This window comes from Terrapene carolina, unplaced genomic scaffold, assembly GCF_002925995.2.
Source record: "Terrapene carolina triunguis isolate 2854851 unplaced genomic scaffold, T_m_triunguis-2.0 Scaffold58, whole genome shotgun sequence".
Classification (NCBI taxonomy): Eukaryota; Metazoa; Chordata; order Testudines; family Emydidae; genus Terrapene; species Terrapene triunguis.
Window position 1 is genome coordinate 40,903,640 of NW_020664409.1, and position 25,925 is coordinate 40,929,564.

General features: G+C 43.6%; 1 protein-coding gene across 1 annotated transcript in view; it reads right to left on the minus strand.

Moving 5' to 3' along the window:
• Positions 1–22,861: 22,861 nt before the first annotated feature.
• The window catches only part of KLHL14 (kelch like family member 14), a 76,725-nt gene continuing 73,661 nt past the window's right edge, over positions 22,862–25,925 (minus strand). The window contains exons 7-8 of the mRNA XM_024195360.2: positions 24,696–24,853; positions 22,862–23,002 (exon numbers count right to left, since the gene is read on the minus strand). Coding sequence (XP_024051128.1) covers positions 22,862–23,002; positions 24,696–24,853 — 299 coding nt within the window. The remainder of the gene's footprint in view (positions 23,003–24,695; positions 24,854–25,925) is intronic.

Here is a 25,925-nt window from a genome sequence, read left to right on the forward strand (position 1 = left end):
TCCCCACTCTGTGTCTTTCAACAGAATTTGAAGAGAGGCATGAGAGCTGCTTGGATTCCAGAGAGGTTTCTTGCAGACTTAAGGACTTAGTTTTAAAATAAAATTTCTAATAAGTCACTAGAAAAGATTATGGACTAAGGGTTTTTGCAGGATATTAAGAATTATGCCATTTGTTCCACAGCTATCTGCAAATCCTGCTGGTGTGATAGATATCTTTAGAGTTAACAAAAGATGGGTGCAACACATGCCCTTGCAAATCAGAAGAGGTCTGTTTTCAAGACAATGAGGTAGTGAGAGCTACAGTTGTTATAATACTGTTAATGGGCAACAGTATGCTAATTAGTCAGATTAACTAAGCGGGTGAGTCATGCAGTAAGCCTTCTTGAAAGAAAGTGCCCATTTTGAGATGCTAAATGAGAACATAAATGCAGTCAGGCATAGAATTCTTGAAAGATAAAAGGAGTGCAGACCTGCTTGTTAATGTAGCCAGTGAAATTAATTTTTCTTTTTGGAAGAGGGGTACATTTTTTCATATCCAGGGATCATTTTAATGGAGAAGGGTTCAAAACCATCCAAGATAGACAATGTGTTTCACTCAAGTCTAAGCAGTTTTAATGATCTAATCTTGCAGAGATATTTCTGGTACTCTTTGCTATGTTTGTACCTTAGTAAAGACTTATTTGAATGCCTCTAATTTAAAAAAAAAAAATGTTTCAAAGGAAGATCAAGGTATAATATACTGAAAAGTATGGAGCATCTCATCTATATTTGGTGTAAAAAGATTACAAATGTTTACTGCAAATGAAGTTGTCATATTAAAAAATTAGTCTCATGTTCTATAAATAATATGAACAAGGATCATATAAGAAGGGCTCCCATTGTGCCATGGCAGCTGAGCGGCCACATGCCAGGTGGGACTGTGGGAGCAGTTTTGAGGAGCAAAGCTCAGAAATTTTTTTAAGTTCATTGATGGCTGCCTACTTTGTACATTTTAATCTATTTTAAACCTCTTTCCCCTCAGGAGTTAGGCAATATTGTACATTGCACAATATCCTTTATTAGCGAGGACTCTTATTTGTCCTATGTACTCTCCCACATGTATACAGTAGAAACAATTTTCTTAGGTCAAGGTAAAAAAAGAAAAATGAAAATAAATCCTGAGCCATGCAATGGTTCCTTTGCACCACCAGAGTAGAACCCAAGGCTGATTTGCACCTGCAAAATGTGCAGACGCACAAATACTTCTCTTAATACACATTAAGTAGAGAGACTAGGTAGGTGAGAATCTTTTATTGAACAAAAGATATTACCTCACCTGCCTTGTGTCTCATGTTCTGGGACCAGTGCAGCCACAAAAAACCACTACACATCCAGTAGTCACACACACAAATAATATTTGCCTATGCCAGTGCCTATGTGTACCTGTGCATACATAGCCACGTGCACACAGGGGATTTTGCAGGTCCGGGGTGCTAGAACAATTTGTATAGTGGGGGTGCTGAGAGCCATTGAACCAAACTAAACCCTGTATATGATGGAAACCACTTCAAGCCAGGGGGTGTAGCAGCACCCCTAGTACTCTTAGTTCTAGCACCTATGTTGCAAGTAAAAACCTTTCATGATTAAAAATATGCCTGTGTATCCAGACAGTTAGACAATGCTATACACACATACAGATATCTTGATAAGTGAAGCTTAAGAGGTTTACAGCAGGAGGCTAAGAAGAGAATTTAGCCTTACTCAGTTTTCTTGTATATTGAATTCACAAAATATTCTTTTACATGCTTATTTTTGGTTACATTCAATTTAGTCAACATTTGTACTAAACAGTCATTTTAAAAAACATGGTTTATATACTTCCAGTCTGATTTCAAGGCAGTTATGGAACAGCTCCTGGCTAGCAGGATTGTTAGAAGACACTGGATACAAAATTCTTCATCACTTTCTGACCCTAAAGAGTTTTCAGTGGCATTTTATGGCCACCATATCCAACCCAGAAGTGACTGCTCGTAGGCAGTGGGTGAAGTGATCCTATATTATATATATATATATACATACACACACACACATATATATATACACACACACACACACACACACACATATAATTCTGTAAAGTGCTTTGAAGCTTGCAAAAGGCACTCTATAAATCAAACAACAACATCAGAGGTCACTCAGCCAATCAGAATACAATTTAGTTTAATGAGAGATAAATAAGACAGAGAGCTACACACACGGAGCTAGGCTGTGAATATGGTATTTTTCATGTTCATCACAAGAATTTTCATAAACATAGAAAATAGTTGTGTCACTGCCATTTCTCAGGCCAGTGTACTATCCATTACTGGTTTTGATGTCTTACTTAGCTTTGTACCAGTATGATTTTAGGAAGAGTGTACATTATTTTCATGAAAACAAATATGAGCATGAGGAAGCATTTTCCCCTTGCATGCAATTCCTACTAAAGAATTTACATTCTTCTAATTTACTGGTTTACCGCACCACTTAGTGCACTCCTGAAATGTGCAGAATGTCCTCGCAGTTAAGAATGTGAAGATGAAATTTACCCTTTTTGCACTGAATCACTCTCTTTCCCTGAAGTCACCAGGTTCTTTCTTCCCTCGAATTCTCCTTTAGCCATTCTCATAAAAGAGTTTATTTTGAACACTTACAGAATGGATCAAGAACTGGTAGTTGAAAATTTGTTTTGAATGTACAACAGTTGTGTATTTTAAAAATTAATTTGGTTAAAAGAAGTCTTGTACATTATACTCTACCTATCTGTATAAATCATTGTGAAGGGAAAGAGGTCTGTCAAAATAGACTCAGGGGCTCAGAAACAAAAACTGTGTGGCATCCTGCCTATGAAAAGTCACACTTCATAAGTTGTCAGAGGGAGAAGTAGGCATGGCCAGAAGACCCACTAATCCAAAGACCAGCTGTGCAGAGTGTTATCATAGAATATCAGGGTTGGAAGGGAACTCAGGAGGTCATCTAGTCCAACCCCCTGCTCAAAGCAGGACCAATCCCCAACTAAATTATCCCAGCCAAGCTTTGTCAAGACAGGCCTTAAAAACCTTTAAGGAAGGAGATTCCACCACCATCTATGATAATATGCATCAGGGTGGGGAGGGGAGAGAGGAGTTGTGTTCAACTAGTAAATGCGCTCAAATTGCCAAGCCTCTTGCTGTCCTAGATTATCTGGTCACATAGATGGCAGCAGAGCATGGTATATGTGTATCCAGAACAAAAGATTCTGGAATTGATCTGACCTGTAGGATTCCAAGTGAGCAGGCTGATCAGTGCTAGTGAATGACCAACCATTAACTTGCACTCAAAGTCTAGCCTCAACCTATGCATCTTTCCATGAGGAACATGTCCCATATGGGGTTATTCCACCCTGTCCAGGTCCTCATGGCAGCACTAGATGTGATATCTGCCTACATCTTGTGCTGCCACCCTCCTATTTCATATTTAGCAACAGGAGTATGCCACTCAGGGGTTTCTGAACCACACCCTCAGAGGGATTGTGGTAGCTGTCTATAGTAAATTTCTTCCTGCCGTGGCAAGCAATAGAGAGAAGCAACTGGCCCTAAGCATTTTGCTGGAATATTAAAGAGTATGTTATTATTTGTAAACTACATTTGTTTTTATTCTTGTAAATGAAATACTACCTAACTGGCCCCAGGCTGCAGTACACGGGCCATGCTATACAGCAGCAAGAAAAACACAAATGAAGAAACCATAACCATCAGGTCCCAGCTCACCCATCAGCCGTACTTCCCTTTGATCAGGTGCTATTTTGAACTGGAGAAGTTGTTGCCTGAATGTACTTACCTTATATTAGTACATCCTTTAACCATATGGACTCCCTAAAAGTCTGAAACCTTACTCAAACAATCAACAACAAAAGTAAAAATATTTCAGAATTAATTATGGAAAGAGCAAAGTCTGTCCCAAACACCTCCAAGTTCATACACAGCCTGTCTAATCCCCCTTCTAAATTCCTTCACTGATTCATAAAGCAGAAAAAAAAAAGCCAGATAGAAACTGATTTGCACTCTCACACCAGTCCCTCTACTTCAGTCAACAGGAGTTTTGAGTGCACATGGAGTGCCAGTCTGCACCCATTATCAGTGCAGCTATTTATCAGCTATGTAAATACCACCAGCAAGAAGTTCAGAAATGCTCATTTCACATCTTACACAATGGAGAATTTACTTGTGAGGAAGTGTGTCTCAATGGTCCCAACCTTGCTCCCCCTAAGCCAACAGGAGTTTTGTCACAGATTTCAGTCAGAGCAAGATCAAGCCCTTGGTGAACTTTCAGGAAGGTGCACTGTAGAGAACAGGAATGGGTGCAGCTTAATTGCATGTGAAAGCAGTCAGCTTTGGATGGATAGAACTTTAAACCAAAAGGAACGTAACAGCCTGAATCAGTTCCTGAGCCTGCATGGAATGGCACCAGTTCACTGAGAGGGTCATGCTGAAGTTGGAGATTAACTGGAGCAAGAGGAAACCAGAATTCAGTTTGGTAACATATACATGCACTATAATTAGAAGAAACAAACAACAACATGCACTGTAATAATGGAATTTGCATTCTCTATAGTCACCTAATGAACAATCAGGTCCTGCAGTCCTTACTCAAGCAAAACTTCCACTTCTTGCAATAGGGCTGCAGAGTCAGACCAGGAACCTTTTGGATATGTGAAAGTTAGGGTTTTATTGCTTAATTTCACTAATTACTCATACTGTACCTGCCTTACCTATGCACTTGGACTAGACAGTATCCAATTTAAGAAGTCAATTCAAATGCAATAAGGAAATTAAGGTATGTGATATATGACTTGTTTTTGCATGGCCCTCTTTCAGGCCTTGACCTCTAGGACCATGCTCAGGGGAAGCACAGAATACAGTAGAACCTCATTTCTAAAGCCAGAGTGTGAGGGGGCTCTGGCATTGCTGAGCCTGGAGCAGCTGTCAGGTAAAGGGCTTGCATCCATTGTTGCTGTTCCCTAGCAGGTGCCTGTAGATTTAAGGACATGGCCTTTTGTTGGGCTAGTTATCACAAAAGCTCCTCCACGTTTGGGCCCTCACCAGCTCCTCTCAGGGCCAATGGGTCTGTGCTTCAGCCAAGCAGACTCTGGTTTCTGGTATCACATGAGAGGGGCTCTCAACACTTTCACCTGGCCTCAGGCCCCTTGAAAGTACACTAGCCCTTTAAGAGCTTGTTCTTTTAACTTTTCCCTCAGCTCCTGCTGTTCTCAAAACCTTATGTCAGATTCCTCACAGGCTTGGTAGAAAGATCCTAGGGAGTCCAGTCTTGCTGTAGCTCATGGAGAGCAGAAGGGAAACCTGTTTAGGATTCCCCCCCAGCAATCTCACCTCAGTCAATTTTCAGTCCTGCTCTTTGAGCAGTTTGCTACTGACACAGGGTAGTACTGGGCCTCTCTGGCAGCCTCCCCTTCTCACCTGGGCTGCAGCTTCTTATCCCAACTCTTGCTGGTCAACCAATTAGCTGCAGCTGGGGAGGCAGTGACTTTGTTCCACAATCCCTTATTGGCTATTTATACACCCCATCCCACATGCCTTTGGCCAGCTGGAGTTGACATTACCCCCCACCCCCAATTCATAGGATAAAATAAGGGCTACTATATATGACTATTTTCTGAAGGACTACAGCCTGGCCTTCCTTTGTGTGTGCAATGTGACTCCCTTACAGTTACATCAGTAATTAATTTGGCCCAGTGTGTTTCTACCCACTGTTATAGCTCTCACTGCAAGTGAAATTAAGTATCATGTTGATCGGTCTCATGACAGAGATTGCAGGCTGCCCTGAATTGCACATAATCAGTGCTTGTCTTCTTTTTTCAAAATGACAGTTGCAATACTGATCACTAAAGTAATCTCCAATCACCTTATAAATCAATTAGAAATTAATCTTATCTGGGAAAAGCAGAGGACAGTTCATTCTCTAATTAGACCCAAACAAGTAAGGCGACCAAATTAGGATTCTTTTTCAGTCTGAGTTCCAGATGTCAAGCTGAAATTCTTCAGCTTTCTGCCCAGCAGTAAATGATGAAACTGTCATCGGTGAAATCTGTAACCCAGGCTCTGAAATACAAGGTGCAGTTCAGGAATGAACTGACAACATAAATTGATCATAAGTAAAATTCTGGAAAGGTATGAGAGAACACTTGTGAATTCCTTCATCCTCCATAGATTAGCTGAACTATCAGTTTGTTGATGAGAACCTATGTTAGTTTGAGACTTCATTCTTCACCATTTTGGGGCTAGGATGTGTTAATGTGATATGACTTATTTTTGCATGGCCCCCTTTCAGTCCTTGAACCCAAGGACCATATTAGCCTTTCACTTCTGGGCCATAATCTTTTGGGTTGCAAGAGAAAAGGAGCTCATAGGTTCACCTTAGCTCCACTTCCAAATGCCCAGCCAACACATCAGGCATGCTTTGCACAAGAGAGGCTAAAGGCTGCAATAGCAGAATTTTGCAATTGAACTCTGGGCTGCAGAGCCACTGATGTGTAGAAAGCTTGCAGAGCCCCTAGCTTCATTAAACCTGTGGTAATTAACCAATGGCACTCGTCCCTCTCTTTCCTGGGCATGAAGCTCACCCCCAACAGTTTTTGCAAAGGAAGCGAAAACACAAACAGAGGTATTGATGATGAGAATGCGACGTAGAAAATGGAAAAAAATGATACATTATGGTTGAGAGATAGGAAATTCAGTTTTAATTCCCCCAGAAACTGTAACACAGCAGTATGGGCCTGATCCAGCTCCCATTGAAGTCAATGGGCAAACCCCCTCTGACTGCAATGGTGCAGAATCATGCCCTATATTAACATAATAGGTCAGATTTACCCCTGAACCAGAGACCCACTGTACCCCGCAGGGCTCCACCCCTAGAGAGGCAAGCAGTGTTCCTGTCACTGCTCTCACTAAGGGAAGGAAGGTCAGTGTAAGGTTTTGCTGGGGGCTGTATAGGAGGTGTGCCTGGGAAGGCTGCAGAATCAGCACATCTCCTGGCTACATATCCTTCCTGGCTAACATTTCCCACTTTGTGGGCTGTGCTCGTCCCTGGTTGGCTGGCCCCAATGTAGAAGGAAGGTTGTGGATGCCTTGTGCCATTACAATCTCCTCCACTCTAGTGTAAACCAAGGCTGAACCTAGCCGAGCCCTTTAATCTATATACGTGGAATATGGTTTATAGCCAGACGGCCACATTTTGGCCTATTGTTAAAAGCAAGAGGGCACATGATTTTCAAATACATATATTATTATTTCCCAGCCAATTTTTTGATACCTTTAAAAAACATGAATTCCTCACTGAGAGCTGAGCTGCTCATGTGCCAGGTCTAGAACCTTTAAAATGAAACATTTCAGTGTTATTGAAGTACAAACATTTTTGAAAACTGTGAACGTCTTTTTTTTAAACATGCACAAACCACTTTTTTTTTGCATTTGGCTACTTCACAAACTGCAAGACAGACTTCTTCAGACTTTTTTAAAAATGTTTTCCTTTGGGTGGAGAATCGACATGTGACCCCTCCTCCAATATTTATTTTGGAATGTTGCGAGCTCTTGATAATACAGAGCGCCCCAGCCTGCAAACCTTTACTACCAGGGATAGCGCTTTCTGCCAGGAATAGTCACATTAAATTCAAGAGAGAATACTCAATAGCGCCAATGCCTGAAATGAAAAGACAAAAATCATGACATTTATTTTTCTTTTCATTTCAGGTATTGGCGCAATCCAGTAGCTCTTGAAATCACTGGAATATGTGATGGCAAAGCAAAAGCGAATGCCCAGAGCATATTTCAGAGATGGTAATACTGTGACAGACATAACTATTCACAAATGTGCTTCATCTTACTCTAGTAAGAGAAGCAAAAGAGCTTAAATGAAAGATGTCTTTTCTAAAGCCCATCCACTGAAAAAAACGGTCACTTTCTGACAACAGACTAGATCCATATTCATTTGTGTGGGTAAACACTACTGACATAAGTAAAGTTTGCGGGTCTGAGAATACTGGATATCTGGATTTTGGCTTTATTCCTTACCTTTGATTATTAAGAAGTGAATATATCACTTATTGAAAAATGCTGAAATATCTGTCCCAATCAGCTCTAGACTGGGAAAGTTATATGAAGACCTAAATAGGATGGAAATAAAGAACTTTAAATCTCTGAGTCTGAGGATTTACTTCTTCCCTTAAGCTAATCATTCTATCATGATTTCGACCTACAGTGTAATGTGCTCTCCTACTATGGCTATATACAGCCTCCTTGTGGTTATGCTCCCAGCTGTGACTAATAGGATCTTCAGAATCTAGAGGTTATATATATATATACAAACCTTATATATACAAAATAAAGCTCTATGCATCTTCATTTGGTTATTCATACACTAATAGACCTGTATTTGGGATGTATGTAACCATAGTAGGATAGCACGAATGCACACACACAAAATTTGGATACCTGTAATTACATCACAAGCAAAAAGAAAATTTGTTCCTTGAGCCAAGTGATACAGCTCAGCAGTCTAAGGAGTCAATGTTCACAATCCAAACAAGTTTGGTATGTATTTATCCAGCTAATGTGAAGTATCCTTAATCGGCCAAAGCTTTTTATGAAGAAAAGCTCTATGGAATTACTTTGCACAAATGTCAACGCAAACCGAAGCAAATGGCAAACCACTAGAAACTGCATAAAACACACGGGAATGAGATGCAAAGCAAGAGAGCCAGGAGTGCAATTCTTCCAGTGTGTTTATTATAGATTATATTTGTTTTTATTTTTTGCTGTGAATTTAGTGCTAATGAAATGGATTGACATCCTGAAGGAGAAGTTGTGTTGTCCACTGAACATGCAAACATGGGCAGTTGGAGCTGCCCTATGCTGCATCACCAGTGTTCCTCAGCACTGTTTAGAAGAAGTCACTTCTAGAGGAGAAGGGAGTGATCCGTCTCTATGCCCATTCAAACCTTGGCTGTGATGGTTGATTATTAATACTAGCAATGACGGTGGTGTCTGTGAGGTGGCTACCTCCCCCCTGGAAACTGAATGGAGAACACTAAACTCAATGCACCTTGTCCACCAAACAGCTACTAGATAAGAACATTGTTATTGCCAATCTGTTTGGGGACAGGGGTGTTGGAACAATTTGTACAGTGTGGGTGCTGATAGCCATTGAACAAAACTGCAAACCCTGTATAATATGGAAACCACTTCAAGCCAGGGGGTGCTGCTGCAGCCCCCAGCATCCGTAGTTCCAGCACCTATGTTTGGGGACCTAAGGTGCTACTGCAATAATAACCACCAGCTGGGCTGAAATTTGAACCAGTGTCCTAGAAGCAAAAGGCTCCATCGTCCATTACCAATCTGATGTAGGCTGTCCTATGTAAATTGTAATGATGATATGGATTACATGAGAAATTTCTTGGTGAAAGTACCTCTAGATTTGCACAATCCTGAGTACACTGACAGTGCTTAATAATAACTACTATCCCTTGAACCAAGGAGTTTCTGGTTTTCCAGGTTTTTGCTTTACTTATGGCGGACTACAGATAATTACTGCTGCCATTGCCTTAAGAAATGTCAACCTGTATTTCCTTTGAATTCTTGCATTTTTAAAGCCATAGGTACTGTGAACTCCTCAAACAGGTAAAAATAACTTTGGAATTGCCCCATATTAGGTTTGTGGGATTCTGACACATTTATAACAGCATGGGACAGAAAAGAAGGCAACTCAAAATTGAAGGAGTTATAGAGGAATTTGCAAGATACTTGTAGCTAATTCACCTCAGCCATTAATACACATTTCTTCTGTTACCATTGTGATGATTAATTGCAGTTTTCTGAACTGAAGAACAGAATCCCAAGTCTGATGATGCTACTTTCCATAAATCCAACTGACTGCTTTTTCAATGTTGGTGGAGAACATTAATTTGGGAGAAAGCAAAATTTGTTAAAAAACAACTAAGTAGTTTCCCCTGTATCTGTTCACATCCATTTAGTTTTATTTCTAAGGCCATTTAAATACAAGAGCAATGAATCCTAAATGGGTGGTGCTACTAGAACAAGAATTCTAATTTGGGTCCAAGCACAAGCATAGGCAGGCAGAATGTACTAACAACAAAGAGAGCTGGGTTAGCTAAGGGTGAGGCTCCTGCATTTGTTGCCAGTGATGCCATGTAGGTGATGAGTGGAGTCACTGTGGGAAGCATGCCAGTGACTCTGTACTTAGTCACCATATTGGCTTGTAAGATGGTGACTTTCTTTGTTCTTCAAAGAAGCAGTAAAGTGATACAATAATAGATTGCAGTTGAAGGGGAAAACAAAACAATTAGGAAATCCATATTTGTATTCAGTCCCTTACAATTAAAATAACACATTGGTTGACCACCTCTCTTCTAAGTATACTGTGACAAAGTTCCTCCTCTATCTTGGTGGGTCCTGCGCTTATTGGCGGATTTTCTTGCCTCAGAGATTCACCATGTGGGTTGGGGAACAGCCCAGAGACCTTCCCCTCTGGGAGAACCCACAGTCCAGGTCAATTGGGAGGTTTGGGGGGAACCCAGGCCTGCCCTCTACTCCGGGTTCCAGCCCAGGGTCCTGTGGACTGCAGCTGTCCATAGTGCCTCCTGTAACAGCTGCATGACAGCTACAACTCCCTGGGCTACTTCCCCATGGCCTCCTCCAAACACCTTCCTTATTCTCACCACAGGACCTTCCTCCTGGTGTCTGATAACGCTTGTGCTCCTCAGTCCTCCAGCAGCTCTCACTCTCAGCTCCTTGCGCCTCTTGCTCCCAGCTCCTCACATTCCCACCACAAACTGAAGTGAGCTCCTTTTTAAAACCCAGGTGCCCTGATTAGCCTGCCGTAATTGATTCTAGAAGCTTCTTCTTAATTGGCTCCAGGTGTCCTAATTAGCCTGCCTGCCTTAACTGGTTCTAGCAGGTTCCTGATTACTCTAGTGCAGCCCCTGCTCTGGTCACTCAGGGAACAGAAAACTACTCATCCAGTGACCAGTATATTTACCCTCTACCAGACTCCTGTACCCCACTGGTCTGGGTCTGTCACAATACACACTTGTCTTCAGCTTCAGTAAGGGATACAAATATAACAGTCCCACAAGTCTCCTCTAATTTTATTTTGTAATTCATTGATGCTTTATTAATCAACGTAAGATGCATTCATTGAACTGGATTAATCCTGCATAAGTAATTTTGAAATTTCCTGCTGAAGTTATTTTTCATTTCTGTGAACAAATCATTTATTTGGATTTTCATATATCAGGATCACAGAGATTTGCCACAGTCAGATTTAAATTTTAGCTACATCTGAGCTGGCTTATATATTAGGGCACATAGTTTTGCATGAGAGCATCTTCTAAAATCTGTAATTGGTGTGGAACGCCGACATGCACAGAATACATCTGACAAGGTCCAGGGAGTTAGGTTCAGTTCCACTGATCAACATCTATGCTGCAGATTAACTGAATCTTTTATGGCATTACAAGCCCTCTAGAATTCATTAGTGTAGTTTCCCTTACCACTAACCACTCTGACCTCCAGCACTACCATTGCTACTTCTTTGGTCTGACTGTTAAAGGCCTAAACAAACCAGAGGGCAAAACATCTCCTCTTCTATTGCTGGTATATAATAAAAAACAGGATCTGTATCTTCAATTGTACAGCAGAATATATTTTGATAACTTCAGGCTAGTGCTCATGTATTGCCACTTGTCTGCAGTTTCTGTCTCCACTCACATACACCCAGCATGCTCAGTTTAAGGAGGATCTGTAAAATGAGATGACCCTTTCAACAAAGGGCTGGTCTACACTGGGGGGAGGGGGGATGTCGATGTAAGATACGCAACTTCAGCTACGGGAATAGCGTAGCTGAAGTCGACGTATCTTATTTTGACTTACCTTGGGTCCTCATGACACGGGATCGACGGCCGCAGCTCCCCCATCGACTCCGCTACTGCCGCTCGCCCTGGTGGAGTTCCGAAGTCGACGGGAGCGTGTTCAGGGATCGATATATCGCGTCTAGATGAGACGTGATATATCGATCCCCGATAGATCGATTACTACCCGCCAATTCGGCGGGTAGTCTGGATGTACCCAAAGAGAACTACAGCACTACATTGGTGAGTCAGTCAGATTCAATCCTTTGTGAGGTATTGCATGATTTTTCCTCATAGGTTGGCCCTGAGAGGCAGATAGACCATTCAGGCCTGCATTTTAATAGCAGGAAAATACAAAATAAATAAATGCTAATAATAGCCTTACATTTGGCTTCCTATACAAAACTTCAGGGCTTCATTTTTCAATGGAAATTGTGGGTGCTTAGCACCTTTCAGGATGGCAATTAGCTGGTGGAAGACATGTCCCTGAAAAAGCAGACCATGTCCCCTTTCAGGGCATGTGTGTGGGTTGACAGGTTAGCAAGCCTCTCTCTCCTCTTGTGCTTCCTGAGCAATATGGAGGGATACTACCCTGCTTGCATATAGAGGGGAAAATGCCTCATCTTCCCTTCTCCCCTCCCCCCGCCCACTATGACACCAGCAGACATGATTTTGTCCTTTTTGTGACTCATAGCTATAGCACTTTAAATGAATTGGCTTTGGAAAGCAGAACGGCAGCTGTCACAAATCTGCTCACATTACTTCATTTCTCTCCTTTTCTGGTATTTCCCTTTGCTTCTCCTCCACTCTGCTCTTCATTCCTCCTGTCCTCCAGTTTGTATCTTGGAACCACCTCCCCTTCTTTTCTTGTCATCCCGTCTCATCAGTTTCTCCTTTGACCCTGATCCAGGAGACCCGGTCCCCTGACCCCTTCTAAACCTTCCTTCTTACTTTTCCTCTGACTCGTGTCTTTCTCCTCTCTCAGGCCTTGCTCCTATTTCTTCCTTTCATTCCTATGTGCTCCTCCTAGCCCCTGTTCCTTTTTTTCTGTGTCTGTCCCATCTCTCCTCTTTGTTTCCAGTTTCTCTTACGTTTTGCTTTTTCTCCCACATAAAATATAAGAATAAAATCCTCTCCTCACTCTTTTTCTTCCCTTCTCCTGTCACATTTTGTACTCAACATAATATACACTTACAAAAATCCTCCCCATTGTGTCTCTCAGTCCATTTTCTTATCTGCCACCACTCTTCCCTTCTGTGCTGAAGATTTTTACAGGCTCCCCTGTCCTCTTTAGAACAGGGATTTTAAAAACTCACTGTGCCCCTCAGCCCTCTAACAATACCACCATTGCTGCTGATTCGACAGCACCACACCCGGCAAGATCCATCCTTTTCCTCCTCCTACCAGCCCAAGGCTACCACTTGTCCCAGCTCCTTAACCTCTCACCTGCATTAGTGCTTCTAGGCTAATGAATGAAATACACAGAATCAGAAGTGTTAATCACAGTTTTAGGGAAATTTTGAAGAGGGACAAAAAAAATCCCCATGAATACAAACGAGAGTTTGGATTTAATTTAATGAGGATTCTTTTCATTTAATTTATTATGAAATGGATGAGAATTAATTTTTCCTTTCCCAATGGGTAGAGTAAGTGACACTCAAAGACCTGAAGAAGTGTATTTCAGAAGTGTGCAGTGAAATTTGTATTTTCCTGGGGTCGAATTCTGCCCTCGGACATGAATGTGGGGCTTTCACTGATTTAAACATAGGCCAAGCATGTGCACTGAAGGGAAGAATTTGATTAATTACATTTAGAGCATAGAGTATATCACTCTCGGAGAACAGTGAAACGGTTTTGCATATCTGCAAAATAAAAATGTTTACGCATCTACGTGATAAAAAACTTCCAAAGAATTTAATGTAGATATTATTTATACATACACTTTATAAGTAGGAATATGGCAGACAGTTGAATTAGTACATAAAGTTTTATTTAAAGTTTTCGCCCTACAAGCAAGCTTCATTTACACATTCTAATACTGTACAAAATTTACATTCTTTGTGACTTATTCAGTTAGCAATTTCCTTGGTCATGCCTTTCTGAAACATAAAGATTTACATACAAGCCTCATAAATCTTTAAATTATCTTGGTGTAAAAAAAGAACCATTCAAAAGAACAACAAATACCCATTTAAAATGGTACATTTTAGTAGAGACAGGTAACAGTCAGTGGTTTATGGCAGACCTTATCCTGATCTTAAATGTCATTCTAGGTTTCCTCGTTTAATATTGTAACATGTTTCCTTTTCATATATATTTATACACTTTAAACAAAAAAGAAAAAAGTCATGATTGCACCAAATATATTTTACAAGGAATCCCTTGGATATGAACAATACAAATAAATACAAAACCAACTAAAATTGCACTCTACAGTAGAAATGGATTGAGATTTCAGGATATACACTCCACCTTTATGAGTTCCTTAGTGATGCTATCTGTGGCTTTGGAAAATAATTTGTTTAAACAACTTTTTCTGCATGGGCAGCTGCCTCACCAGTTGCTTTATTGCATTTGTACAGCCTCAGTCTCTACTGAATTACTCCAGTTTTACTTCAGTGTAATTCTGCTGCATGTCATAAAAATGGAGTGATGCCATGGAGAAACAGTCCCACAGTATTTATTCTCCATTGTTTATATCACTTTCTTGGAAGCCTGAATGTATAGTTTAATTTCCAACCAAATTTGTCCTTTTTCTATTTCTATATACCGGTATGTAAAAAACACAATGATTTCCCCCCTGTCTATTCCTACTGCAGCAGAAGCTAACGTACAGTAGCTGTTTGCTTCTTGTTTATGTACCATCATCATCAATTTATATCAACAGAAATTTGCACAGCTTTGGAAATACTCAGCCTGATCCCTACTGCCTTTCACAGTGTAAGCATTTACAACTTTACAAATGAAGGGCCAGATCATCAGCTGGTGTAAACTGGAGTGCCTTTACTGATTTTCATGGAGCTATGCCAATTTACATCGGCTGAGGAGCTGGCCTGAGAGCAAAGTGGATGTAAAACACCAGTGATCCAGAATGGAAAAAGCGGTTACTAACCTTCCATAACTGTTGTTCTTCGAGATGGGTTGCTCATGTCCATTCCATTGTAGGTGTGTGTGCTCGCCATGGGCACTGGTGCCAGAAGTTTTTCCCCTCAGTGGTATCCGTAGGGGACTTGCTCTGGCGCCTTCTGGAGTGGTGCGCATATGCACCACTATAAGGGGTGCCGCCGGTCCCCCCCCTTCAGTTCCTTCTTGCCAGAACTCCAAAAGAGGGGAAGGAGGGCAGGTCATGGAATGGACATGAGCAACACATCTTGAAGAACAACAGTTACAGAAGGTTAGTAACCATTTTTTCTTCTTCGAGTGCTTGCTCGTGTCCATTCCATGTCAGGTGACTCCCAAGCAGTATCTCCGGAGGTGGGTAGGAGTTCATGGATGTGTTGATTGCCACATAGTTCTGCCAAAGCCAGCATCATCTCTGGCCTGCTGGGTGATGGCATAGTGGGTTGTGAAGGTGTGCATCGATGACCACGTTGCGGCCCTGCAGATATCCTGGATAGGGACTTGTGCCAGGAAGGCTGCTGACGATGCCTGAGCTCTAGTTGAATGGACCGTCACTATTGGTGGAGGTACAATCTGTGCCAACTCATAGCAAGTACGGATGCAGGTAGTAATCCAAGATGAAAGCCTCTGAGAAGACACTGGGAGGCCTTTCATCCTGTCAGCTACTGTGACGAAGAGTTGAGTCGATCTGCGAAAGGGCTTGGTATGCTCTAAGTAGAACGCCAGAGCCCCTCTGACATCCAGGGTGTGCAAACGCTTCTCCTCATTGGAGGCATGAGGCTTCAGGCAGAACACCGAGAGGAAAATGTCCTGGTTAACATGGAAAGGCGATACCACCTTTGGCAGGAAGGCAGGGTGGGGACGCAACTGAACCTTGTCTTTGTAGAACACTGTATACAGGAGCTCCGACGTAAGGGCTTTAATCTCGGCGACTCGCCTCGCTGAAGTAATATCCACAAGGAACACAACCTTCCATGACAGATGCAAAAGAGAATAGGAGGCCAGAGGCTCAAAGGGAGGGCCAGTGAGCCTAGAGAGGACTAGGTTAAGGACCCATAGGGGCACCAGGCCCCAGACTGGCAGAAAAAGCCTTTCAAGGCCCTTAAGAAACCTGATAGGGCAGGTCTTCACTACCCTATCGGGGATCGATTTATCGCGTCTCGTGTAGACGCGGATAAATCAATCCAAAAACACGCTCCCCGTCGACTCCAGAACTCCAGCTCGCGAGAGGCAGAAGCGGAGTCGAAGGGGGAGCGGCAGCAGTCGACTCGCCGCCGTACTCACGGCCAGATAAGTTGACCTAAGATACGCTGACTTCAGCAACGCTATTCGCGTAGCTGAAGTTTCGTATTTTAGGTCGACACCCCCCCCCCCCAGTGTAGACCAGGGCATAGTCATTTAATGCGTGAATACTGATCTGTCCTGGACGTGGGGATGGAAGGCTGAGATGGCCGCCAGGTGCACCTTGATCGAGGAGAAGGCTAGACCCTGATGTTTGAAGTCAAGCAGGTAGTCCATAATGGACTGCAGAGAAGACTGAGTAGGGGAGATCCCCCACTCCGACGCCCAGCAGGAGAAGTCTTTCCACTTTGCCATGTAAGTCGCTCTAGTGGAGGGTTTTCTACTCTCCAACAGAATGTGCTGGACTTGACTGAAGCAGGCCTGCTCCTCTGGGTTCAGACACACATCATCCATGCTGTGTGGTGGAGAGAGGTGAGGTTCAGGTGCAGTAACCTCCAGTGATCCTGAGAGAGTAGATCTGGGTGGTTGGGAAACATCCATGGGGACGCTGTTGCCAAGTCCATGAGCATGCCAAACCAATGCTGGTGCGGCCATGCTGAGGTGATCATGATGACCTTGGCTTTGTCCCTTTTGATTTTTTAGGAGGGTCCTGCTTATAAGTGGGATCGGCGGGAAGGTGTACATCAGGTCCCTTGCCCAAGACAGGAGAAAAGTGTCAGAGAGCGATCTGCTGTCGAGCCCTTGGAGGGAGCAGAATCGGTGGCACTCCTGTTCCATCTGGTGGCAAACAGGTCCACTTGGGGAGTTCACCGCCTCTGAAAGATCATTCTGGCGATCTCCAAGTGGAGGGACCATCATGGTGAGAACAGAACGACATGCGGAGGCGATCTGCCAGTGTGTTTCGGATGCCAGGAAAATGTAGAGCCTCGATGCGTATGACATGCTGGTCACAGAATTCCCACAGTTGGAGGACTTCCCGACAGAGGGCTGAGGACTGTGCTCCTCCTTTCCTGCTGACATAGAACATGGAGGCTGTATTGTCCATCAACACCTGAACTGCTTGATGGGATAGTTGCAGGAGGAACACTTTGCAAGCCAAACAGATGGCCCTGAGCTCCCTGACGTTGATGTGCAGTGCCAACTCTTCCCGGGACAACTTCTGGGTCCTTAGCAATCCGAGGTGGGCTCCCAGCCAACATCCGACACTAGCACCAGTGTGGTTTTTGGGATTGCAAAAGGTATTCCTTCAGACATGTTTACTGGGTTGGACCACCATTCCAGAGCAGTAAGTACTCGATGCAGAATCGTAAGGACTTTGTCCAGGTGGTGCCTGGCTGGGGTGTAGACTGACGCCAGCTACATCTGGTGGGGTCTGAGCCTCAGTTGCGCGTGTCAAACTACCTAAGTGCACACTGCCATGTGCCCTAGCAGTCTGAGGCATACCCTGGCTGAGGTGATAGGGTGGCTCGTCAGTTGGGCAATGAGACCAGACATTGTCTTGAATCTGGGTTCCAGGAGAAAGGCCCTGACTCAGGTAGAGTCCGGAACTGCCCCCATGAACTCTATTCTTTGCACTGGGACCAATGTGGATTTTTGTTCATTTATCAAGAGACACAGTTTTGGCACATGGCTTGCACCAACTGAACGCTGCGATGGACTTGTACCGGCAAACGACCCTTGATGAGCCAATCATCGAGGTACGGGTAGATTTGAATGCCGTGGCGCCTGAGGTAGGCTGCGACCACCGACATGCATTTCGTGAACCTCATGGCGCTATAGCCAGGTCGAATGGAAGCACCATGAACTGGTAGTGGGACTGCCCCACTGCAGGAATCTTCTGTGCCCTTGGAAAATGGCAATACGCGTCCTTCAAGTCGAGGGCGGCATACCAGTCTCCAGGATCCAGGGAGGGGATAATGGAGGCCAGGAAGACCATGAGGAACTTCAACTTCTTGAGATACTTGTTGAGGCCTCGCAGGTCCAATATGGGGCACAGACCCCCATTGACCTTCGGAATGAGAAAATACCAAGAGTAAAACCCTTTCCCTCTTAGGTGTAAGGGGACTTCTTCTATGGCCCCAACTCACAGGAGGGCTTGCACCTTTTGGGCGAGAAGTTGCTCGTGAGAAGTGTCCCTGAAGAGGGACAGGGAAGGGTGGTGGTAGTGGGGGGTAGAAATAAATTGTAAGGTATACCCCATTGCCACAGTGCTGAGGACCCACCAGTCCAATGTTATAGCGGCCCAAGTCGTGAGGAAAGGAAAAAGGTGGTTTGAAAACAAGAGGGGTGCAGGATCCCGGCTGCAGACTGAGAGGTCGCCCTTGGGCATACCCTCAAAACGCCCGCTTGTTACCAGGCGGGTAGCGGGAGGAGCCCAAGTGGGAAGAAGGGCTGGTTGTTGGCCTTGTCTGCACTTATAGCTCTTGCCCTTCCTGTGGGCTCCGGTCGGGCCTGACAGGTTGGTCTTTGAGGTTGCTGTGGTCTGAATCTCTTCCTAGTGGGGGTCGGTGTATAGAGACCCAGGAAATGTAGAGTAGCCCTAGAGACCTTGAGCCATGTAATCTCGTGTCTCTTTGTTCTGAAAAAAGGGCTAGGCCATTGAAGGGGAGGTCCTGGATTGATTGCTGAGCCTCCGTTGATAGCCCAGAAGACATCAGCCACAATGCTCATGTCATCAACATGGCTGTTGTGATGGACCTGGCAGCTGAGTCCACCGTGTTGGAGGCGGCCTGAAGGGAGGCCCTTGCCACGTTTCTCCCTTCATCCAAAATGGCCAGGAACTCTTGACTGGTGTCTTCCGGCAGCGAGTCTGCAAACTTGGGCACAGACTGCCACACATTGAAATCATACCTCCTGAGTAAGGTCTGATGGTTTGCCATTCATAATTGGAGGTTGGCAGATGAACAATTTTTTCTGCCAAATAAGTCCAGCCTCTTTCCATCCTTGTTTTTGGGAATTGGGCTGGATTGCCCCTGCCTGTCCCTCTCGTTGGCCACAGAGACCACTAAAGAATTTGGGGCTGGGTGGGAATGCAGGTATTCAAACCCTTTTGCAGGGACGTAATACCTCCTCTCTGCCTGCTTGGAAATGGGCAGGAGAGAAGATGGGGTCTGCCATAAGGCTTTTACCAGCTTTACTACTCCTTCATGTACTGGGAGCACCACCCTAAATGTGGCTACTGTGGCCAGAATGTCGAATAAAGTGTCACAGGATTCCGCCAACTCCTCTGCTTCCAATCCCAAGTTTGCAACCACTCTCTTCAGCAGCTCCTGGTGTGCCTTGGGATCATCCTGTGGCACTGTCTTGGACAGTCCTGCAACTGCCTTGTCGGGTGAGGATGACGAGGAGGCGAAGGCGGGGGAGGGGCTGGCTCAGCATCCCTTGCATGGGTGGTCTCCGTCGAGGCCAGAGGGTGCTTCTGGGCCTCTTGATCAGATCCCTCTTCTGATTCCAGGGGAGGGCGGGAGTCTGTTGCCAACTTCCTCTCTGACGCCCCTGACACTGAGTGCTGCATTTGAGTCTCCGATACCTGGGGGAACTCCTATGGGTTCCAAAAGTACCACCGGGCTGGCCATTGGCCCTGGGGCCATGCACTGGCTGGTGGCTCTGGAGGAGCCCCCCAGATCTGGTTGTGTGTGGCTGGACAGAGGGACCCGCTATCTCCTCAGCCTCTAAGCCCGAGGAGGAAAGTTTCTGCCAGGAGGAACAAAGCAGTGCTGATGCTGCATCCATGGCCTCTTCATGCCTGCTATCCCAGCGACTGTGGCTGGGGGACAGGTACCGGGGTTCCAGGTCCTGGTGCCATCTGTCCAGGGACTGACGGCGGAGTTTGGCAGATTGGCGATGGTACACCAGCAATCGACGTCTAGAGCTCTGGGACCCCAGAGACTGGTGCTGTGAGTCCGTAGATCTGTGTCTCAGTGCCAGGGACTGGTCTTGTGGTCCCGGCAATTGGCATCATGATCCTGGTGGACTTTGTTGCCCCAAGGAGAGATGCCTCCTCTCCGGCGACCGGTGCCATGATTCCAGGTACCAGTGGCATGCTACGGATCTGCATTGACCATAGGGCAAGCGATGCCACACCTCAGGGACTGGGGCCGAGAGTCCAGCGAACAGGGCCAGTCAGTATGGGCAGGTCAGAAGCGCCTCCCGGGAGATCCCGCTTTGACATCGACTGCCGTGGTGCTGGGGAGCGATGCCGCACAGACGGAGACCGTTGCACGGACCCTAGTGCCGGCTTCACTCTAGAGACAACTACATCTTGACGGGGCGTCGGTAGCACCAGCAAAGACATGATGTCTTTTGCAGCCTGGAAGGCCTCCAGCATGGATGGGACTTCCAGGTGCTGGGAACCTCTGCCACTACCCGGGGTGGCTGGTGGGTTCCTAGGAGGGCTGGGTTGCCTAGCCGGCGATGCAGGTGCCTGGCTGGGCTCCGGAGACATGCTGTCCCACACGGGCCTATGTTCCTCTTCGGACTTTTCCTTTTCAGTACGGGATGTTGCAGAACACCCTCTCCTGGTGTGCTTCCTTTGCATTTTAGCAGGTACTGGGGACTCGGACCAGCATTGGGAGGCCGGTGCCGGTGGCACACTTTGTGCTGATGCCACTGTGCTCGGAGTGGAGTCTGATTTCGGTGGTTTGGAGACATGCTCCATGAGGAGCGCTCTCAGTCTTATGTCCTGCTCCTTTTTAGTTCTTGGCTTGAAGCTCTTGCAGATGTGACACTTATTGCTAACATGGGTTTCCCCCAGACATTTCAAGCAGCTTTGATGAGGGTCGCTGATCGGCATAGGCTTTTTGCAGCGATCACAAGGCTTGAAGCCCGGGGACCGAGGCATGCCCCATCCCTGGGCTAAGTCCCTTAGGGGACTATCTAACTTAACTACTGTACTATTAACTAACTATTAAGAGAACAAAATAACTACTTATCTAAGAACTATTAACACAATAAATAATAGGAAGAACATAGGTAAGAGTACTTGCCAAAGCAAGGAGATGTTCCAGTACCGTCACTGGCGGTAAGAAGGAACTGAGGGGGCCGGTGCTGCCCCTTCTACTGGCGCATATGCATGCCACTCCAGAGGGTGCCAGAGCTGGTCCCTACAGATACCACTGAAGGAAAAACTTCCGGCACTGGTGCATGTGGTGAGCACACACACCTAACATGGAATAGACATTAGCAAGCACTCGAAGAAGAAGTATTTTATATGCACTGTGTACAGGTCGAAATCCTTATGCAAGCCAAGAGGAAATGGAGAACCGGGCACAGTGTTTGTAAGTCAGTTACTGCTGCAAAAGGAAGACATAAGCATAAAAACACATTGGACCTGATTTGCCACTGCCTTGCACCCTATGTAATCAAGTACAACTGTGTAAAGTGGGTGTAACATGCGACTGTTCTGATCTGATAGCATTTTGCACTCACTTTACCAGATGTAAATAACTAAACAAGGTATAAGGCAGTGGAGAATCCAGCCCTGTATTTTTCTGGATCAACAGAGAAAACCTTTCAAATTGTGAAATCAGAGACGAGGATTTTAGCCAGTTACCAGAGTCCCTTCAATTCTATGCATACTAATTTAAAAGTCCAAAGAGGTACCATTATGCTTAAATTCAGTGTTCTTGTCTTTGAAAGCAAATAGCAAGTGTGTTCACTTCTAATGTTAGTGAAAATGAAGAAGAATTCTTGTATGTTTACTGTATTAATGGACTGTGTTGTCTTTTAACTGCTTATGAGAAAAACTTACTTTGTAAACCCAGAATTTGAGGTTTAGGCCAAGATTTCAGTCACACCAGCTATAAAAACATTCATTCCATTGATTTTAGTGGAGTGGCTCTGCATTTATACCAGTGTAACTAAGAGCAGAATTTGTTCCTAATCCTTAAAATCACTATTGCAAGAAGTGCTCTGTAAAGCATCACTTTCATCGGAGTCTGCTCTTCACTACACTTACATATGGGGACTTTGAAGGCAGAGTGTATGAGAAGCCAAGTTGTGCAAAAATGGAATGACATTTCTTTACCTTTTATGATCTTTTGATGCTGTGTTGCTTGCAGAGCATATGAAGTAGCTGTAGGTTAGGATTACAGAGGGGGAGACAGTTCTGCAATGCAGAGTGAGCTTTTCAGTATCTGAGTTTTGAAGCATTCATGAACACAACATCCTCATGACTTCACATAGATCACATGCAGGTAGAATATAATGCACAAAACTGATCTTGTCTTTTCAGGCTGTATTTGGACATTTAGCCTTCATTTTTAAAAGTTAAAACCCATGTGAAGAATATTTCTGTAGCGGGAAAAAAGTTAAAATCAGTCTGAAATGGCAGTCTGTCAGCATGTAATGTTCGGTGTGTTCCAGCTACTTGCTTCACAAGACACCGGCATCTATCTGAGATGAGACTTTTTGTTCCCAGTTTGCTTTTAAAGCATAAATCTGAAATAAGGGGTCAATTATGGTAGTTTTGTTTTGCCAGGAATTCTGTTCTATTAAAATATTTACGTCACCTGTTATTACTTTCCAGAATGTAATATTGTTCATTTCAGTGCTTCTCGAATATTATTTGTTGTACGGTACACAGGCTGGCAGTATGACAGTCGAACATGCAGGACCTGCAAGTGGCTCAGCTACATCTCCTTCTAGTTCTGTCCAGGTTCCTTTCTCAGGACTGTAGCAAATAGTAGAAGATTTGTAGGCTCCCTATGATAGAACAAAATCTTATTGAAACATTGTGAGAGCAAAACTTGAGACACATTAAACAGGCTCAACTGTCATAAAGTGCTGAACTCTCACCCTCTCAAAACCAAGTTCCTCTAAAGTATCAGAAGTTAGTCTGTATCCACAAAAATAACGAGGAGTCTGGTGGCACCTTAAAGACTAACAGATTTATTTGGGCTTTCCGCTTATGCCCAAATAAATCTGTTAGTCTTCAAGGTGCCACCGAACGCCTCGTTGTTCCTCTAAAAGTGTCTTTAGTGAGATAATCAAAGTACTGAGTGACCCAAAATCACTACTCAATTTTGCCAAATTATACCCCTCTTTTGTATCACTGCACCTCGTACAAATTAAAATAATTTATTCTAAAATATCTTCTCTTAAAAGGAAATTGAAATAATGAAAAAATGCTAAAAGTTCTCTATAAGTGACTGATGCTCAGATTAAAAAAAACCCTGAAGCTGTCTTAAATCAACCCATGTCCTCTTCCCCAACTTCATTAGTGCATATACTCATGTACATCATGCAAATAACATTACCAAAGCTTTGCTTCATTTTTTCTAAAGTCAACGATAAAGGGGCTGATCTTTCTCTTACCCGGCAGTAAATCAGAAGTCAATAGAGCTACCATGCTGTACAACTAGTGTAAGTTTGAGGAGAACCAGGTTCAATGTGTTGGTAAAAATACTTCAGTCCAAGTCAATGGGACTATTCATGTAAGTAAGGGAAGAAAGATCTCAAGCAGGCAGATACACACTGACAAATAGGCACTTTACACTTTACACAGAAAGTTCAATCAATAACACTTAATTTTATGTAGTACGTTATGGGTCGAATCCTGTACCACTGATGTCAATCCTGACTTCAAAGCACTGTATGACATCAACTAAACCTCACAATAACAGAATAAAACGGGTAAGTAAGTACTAATAGTCCCCTTTGGGGAACTTAGATTGTGAAGTGACTTGCGCCAGGTCATGCAGGGAGCCAGCGGAAGAGCTGGGATTATAACCCCAGACCTTTTGATACCCAACTATGTGCTAAATCCTTTAGACTACAACATTTCACAGCACCTGTTTTGCATGCCCAATCCCCAGGGTTCAGTGGAGCTTCTTGTTTTACATGTATGTGTGTATTTTATGGATGTAACTTAAGCAACAGTGTTTGCAGGCTAAGGCCCAGAGTTTTAAAGCTATTTAAGCATTGCTGCTCTCAGCATTGCAAAGCCTACTTGATTTAGGAGCTTAAGTCCCATTTTCAAAAGTGAGTTAGGCACCTAGTCATTTAAATCCCACTCTCAGTTAATGTCCTAATTGCCTAAATCACTTCTGTAAATAAGATTTAGTCTCCTAAATAACTTTGGCAGTGCAACGCTAAGTGGAGCAATGCCTATATAGCTTTAAAAATATGGGACTTAGCCCTTAATCTATATTTTCATAATAAAATAAAATTGGAAATGAAATAAGATTATTTCCATCAGAAAATCAATAAGTAATGTCAGCTTTACAAACCAAGCTGTAAATCAGCCTCAAGAACATTTTCAATGCATCCAAGATTTTGACAGCCCTTGATTCATATTTTTAGCATTTCTTAGAAGGAAAAAAAGAACAGGCACAACTTTTTTCAGACAGTAACTAAAAATTGCACAAGGAGCCATTTTCAGAAAACAGGTACACACCATACTCCAACTGTAGCCTCCGACAAGGTAAATACTGTCATCAAGAACTGCGCATCCAGGGCCACTGCGACCTTCCAAAATAGGAGTCTGAAGAATATTCCACTGGTCACCCTTTGGATCATAGCATTCCACAAGCATGACATCAAGATGGGAGAAACCTGAATAAAATATTTAGAAAATAACTTAAAGCAGGCATCTTTAAGTTTCTATATCCTTTTAAAAAGCCACATTTATTTCAAAAGTACAACTGCGGCCACCTCTAATAGTTCCTGATGAATGGTAATAGTAATAGGAATTTTCTAAAAAAATATGGAAGTCAGGAGCTGCAGAGTCTGGATCTGAAATTCTGTCGTGAATTTGTATGCAGTGTTTTGGTTTGGGCCCATACCTATTTAAAAAAAGTGTGAAAATACACAGTAACAGTTCTAATACCAACCTCAACTCCCCCACCACTATCCTGCATTTAACTTCCACAATCACCTACTATCCAGGAATAAAGATACCATACTGGCCTATGAGCTGCAAAACTATTCACTCCCCATCACAGAGATCTCCCACAGGCCAGCAACCATATTGTCTTATATTACCCTCCACAAATGGGCCACACACAACAACTATAGATGATGCCCAATTTTACGCTATTAACCTTACTTATATAAGTTGCCACAAGTACTCCTGTTCTTTTTGCGGATACAGACTAACACGGCTGCTACTCTGAAACCTTACTTATATAGTTCAGAAGTCTCATGCCACCAAAAGAGGAGGTCAGCTTTTTCCACATTCACCCTGATCATATGATGAAAAACTCCCAAATAGCCTACCCTTACAATAAAGGCCTAAAATATCCCTGTACTTGATACAGGCCAGCAGGATAGCTGCAGATGTTATCATAATGCAAAAATCTAAGTTATTCAGGGAAAACTGGCATTTATTCCATATGGCCACTAGTGAGGGTCTTCCACCTGTAACTGGAGGAGAAGTGAGGGTAAAGGGACAGAAAGATAAAGCTAGTGATGGAAAATGTTCTGAGTATTTCGAGACTTTCCAGTGTTCAGGGTTTTGAAAAACTAAAATTTCTTAATTTTCAATTGTTTGTTTTTTAACTTTAACTTAGAACTTTCTGACTTCAAATGTTTGGGGTTTTTTCTTTTTACAAATATTTTATTTACAACAATGTTGTTTTAAATTAATAAATATTTAGACAGAACCTTAGCACTTTCTCAATGAATC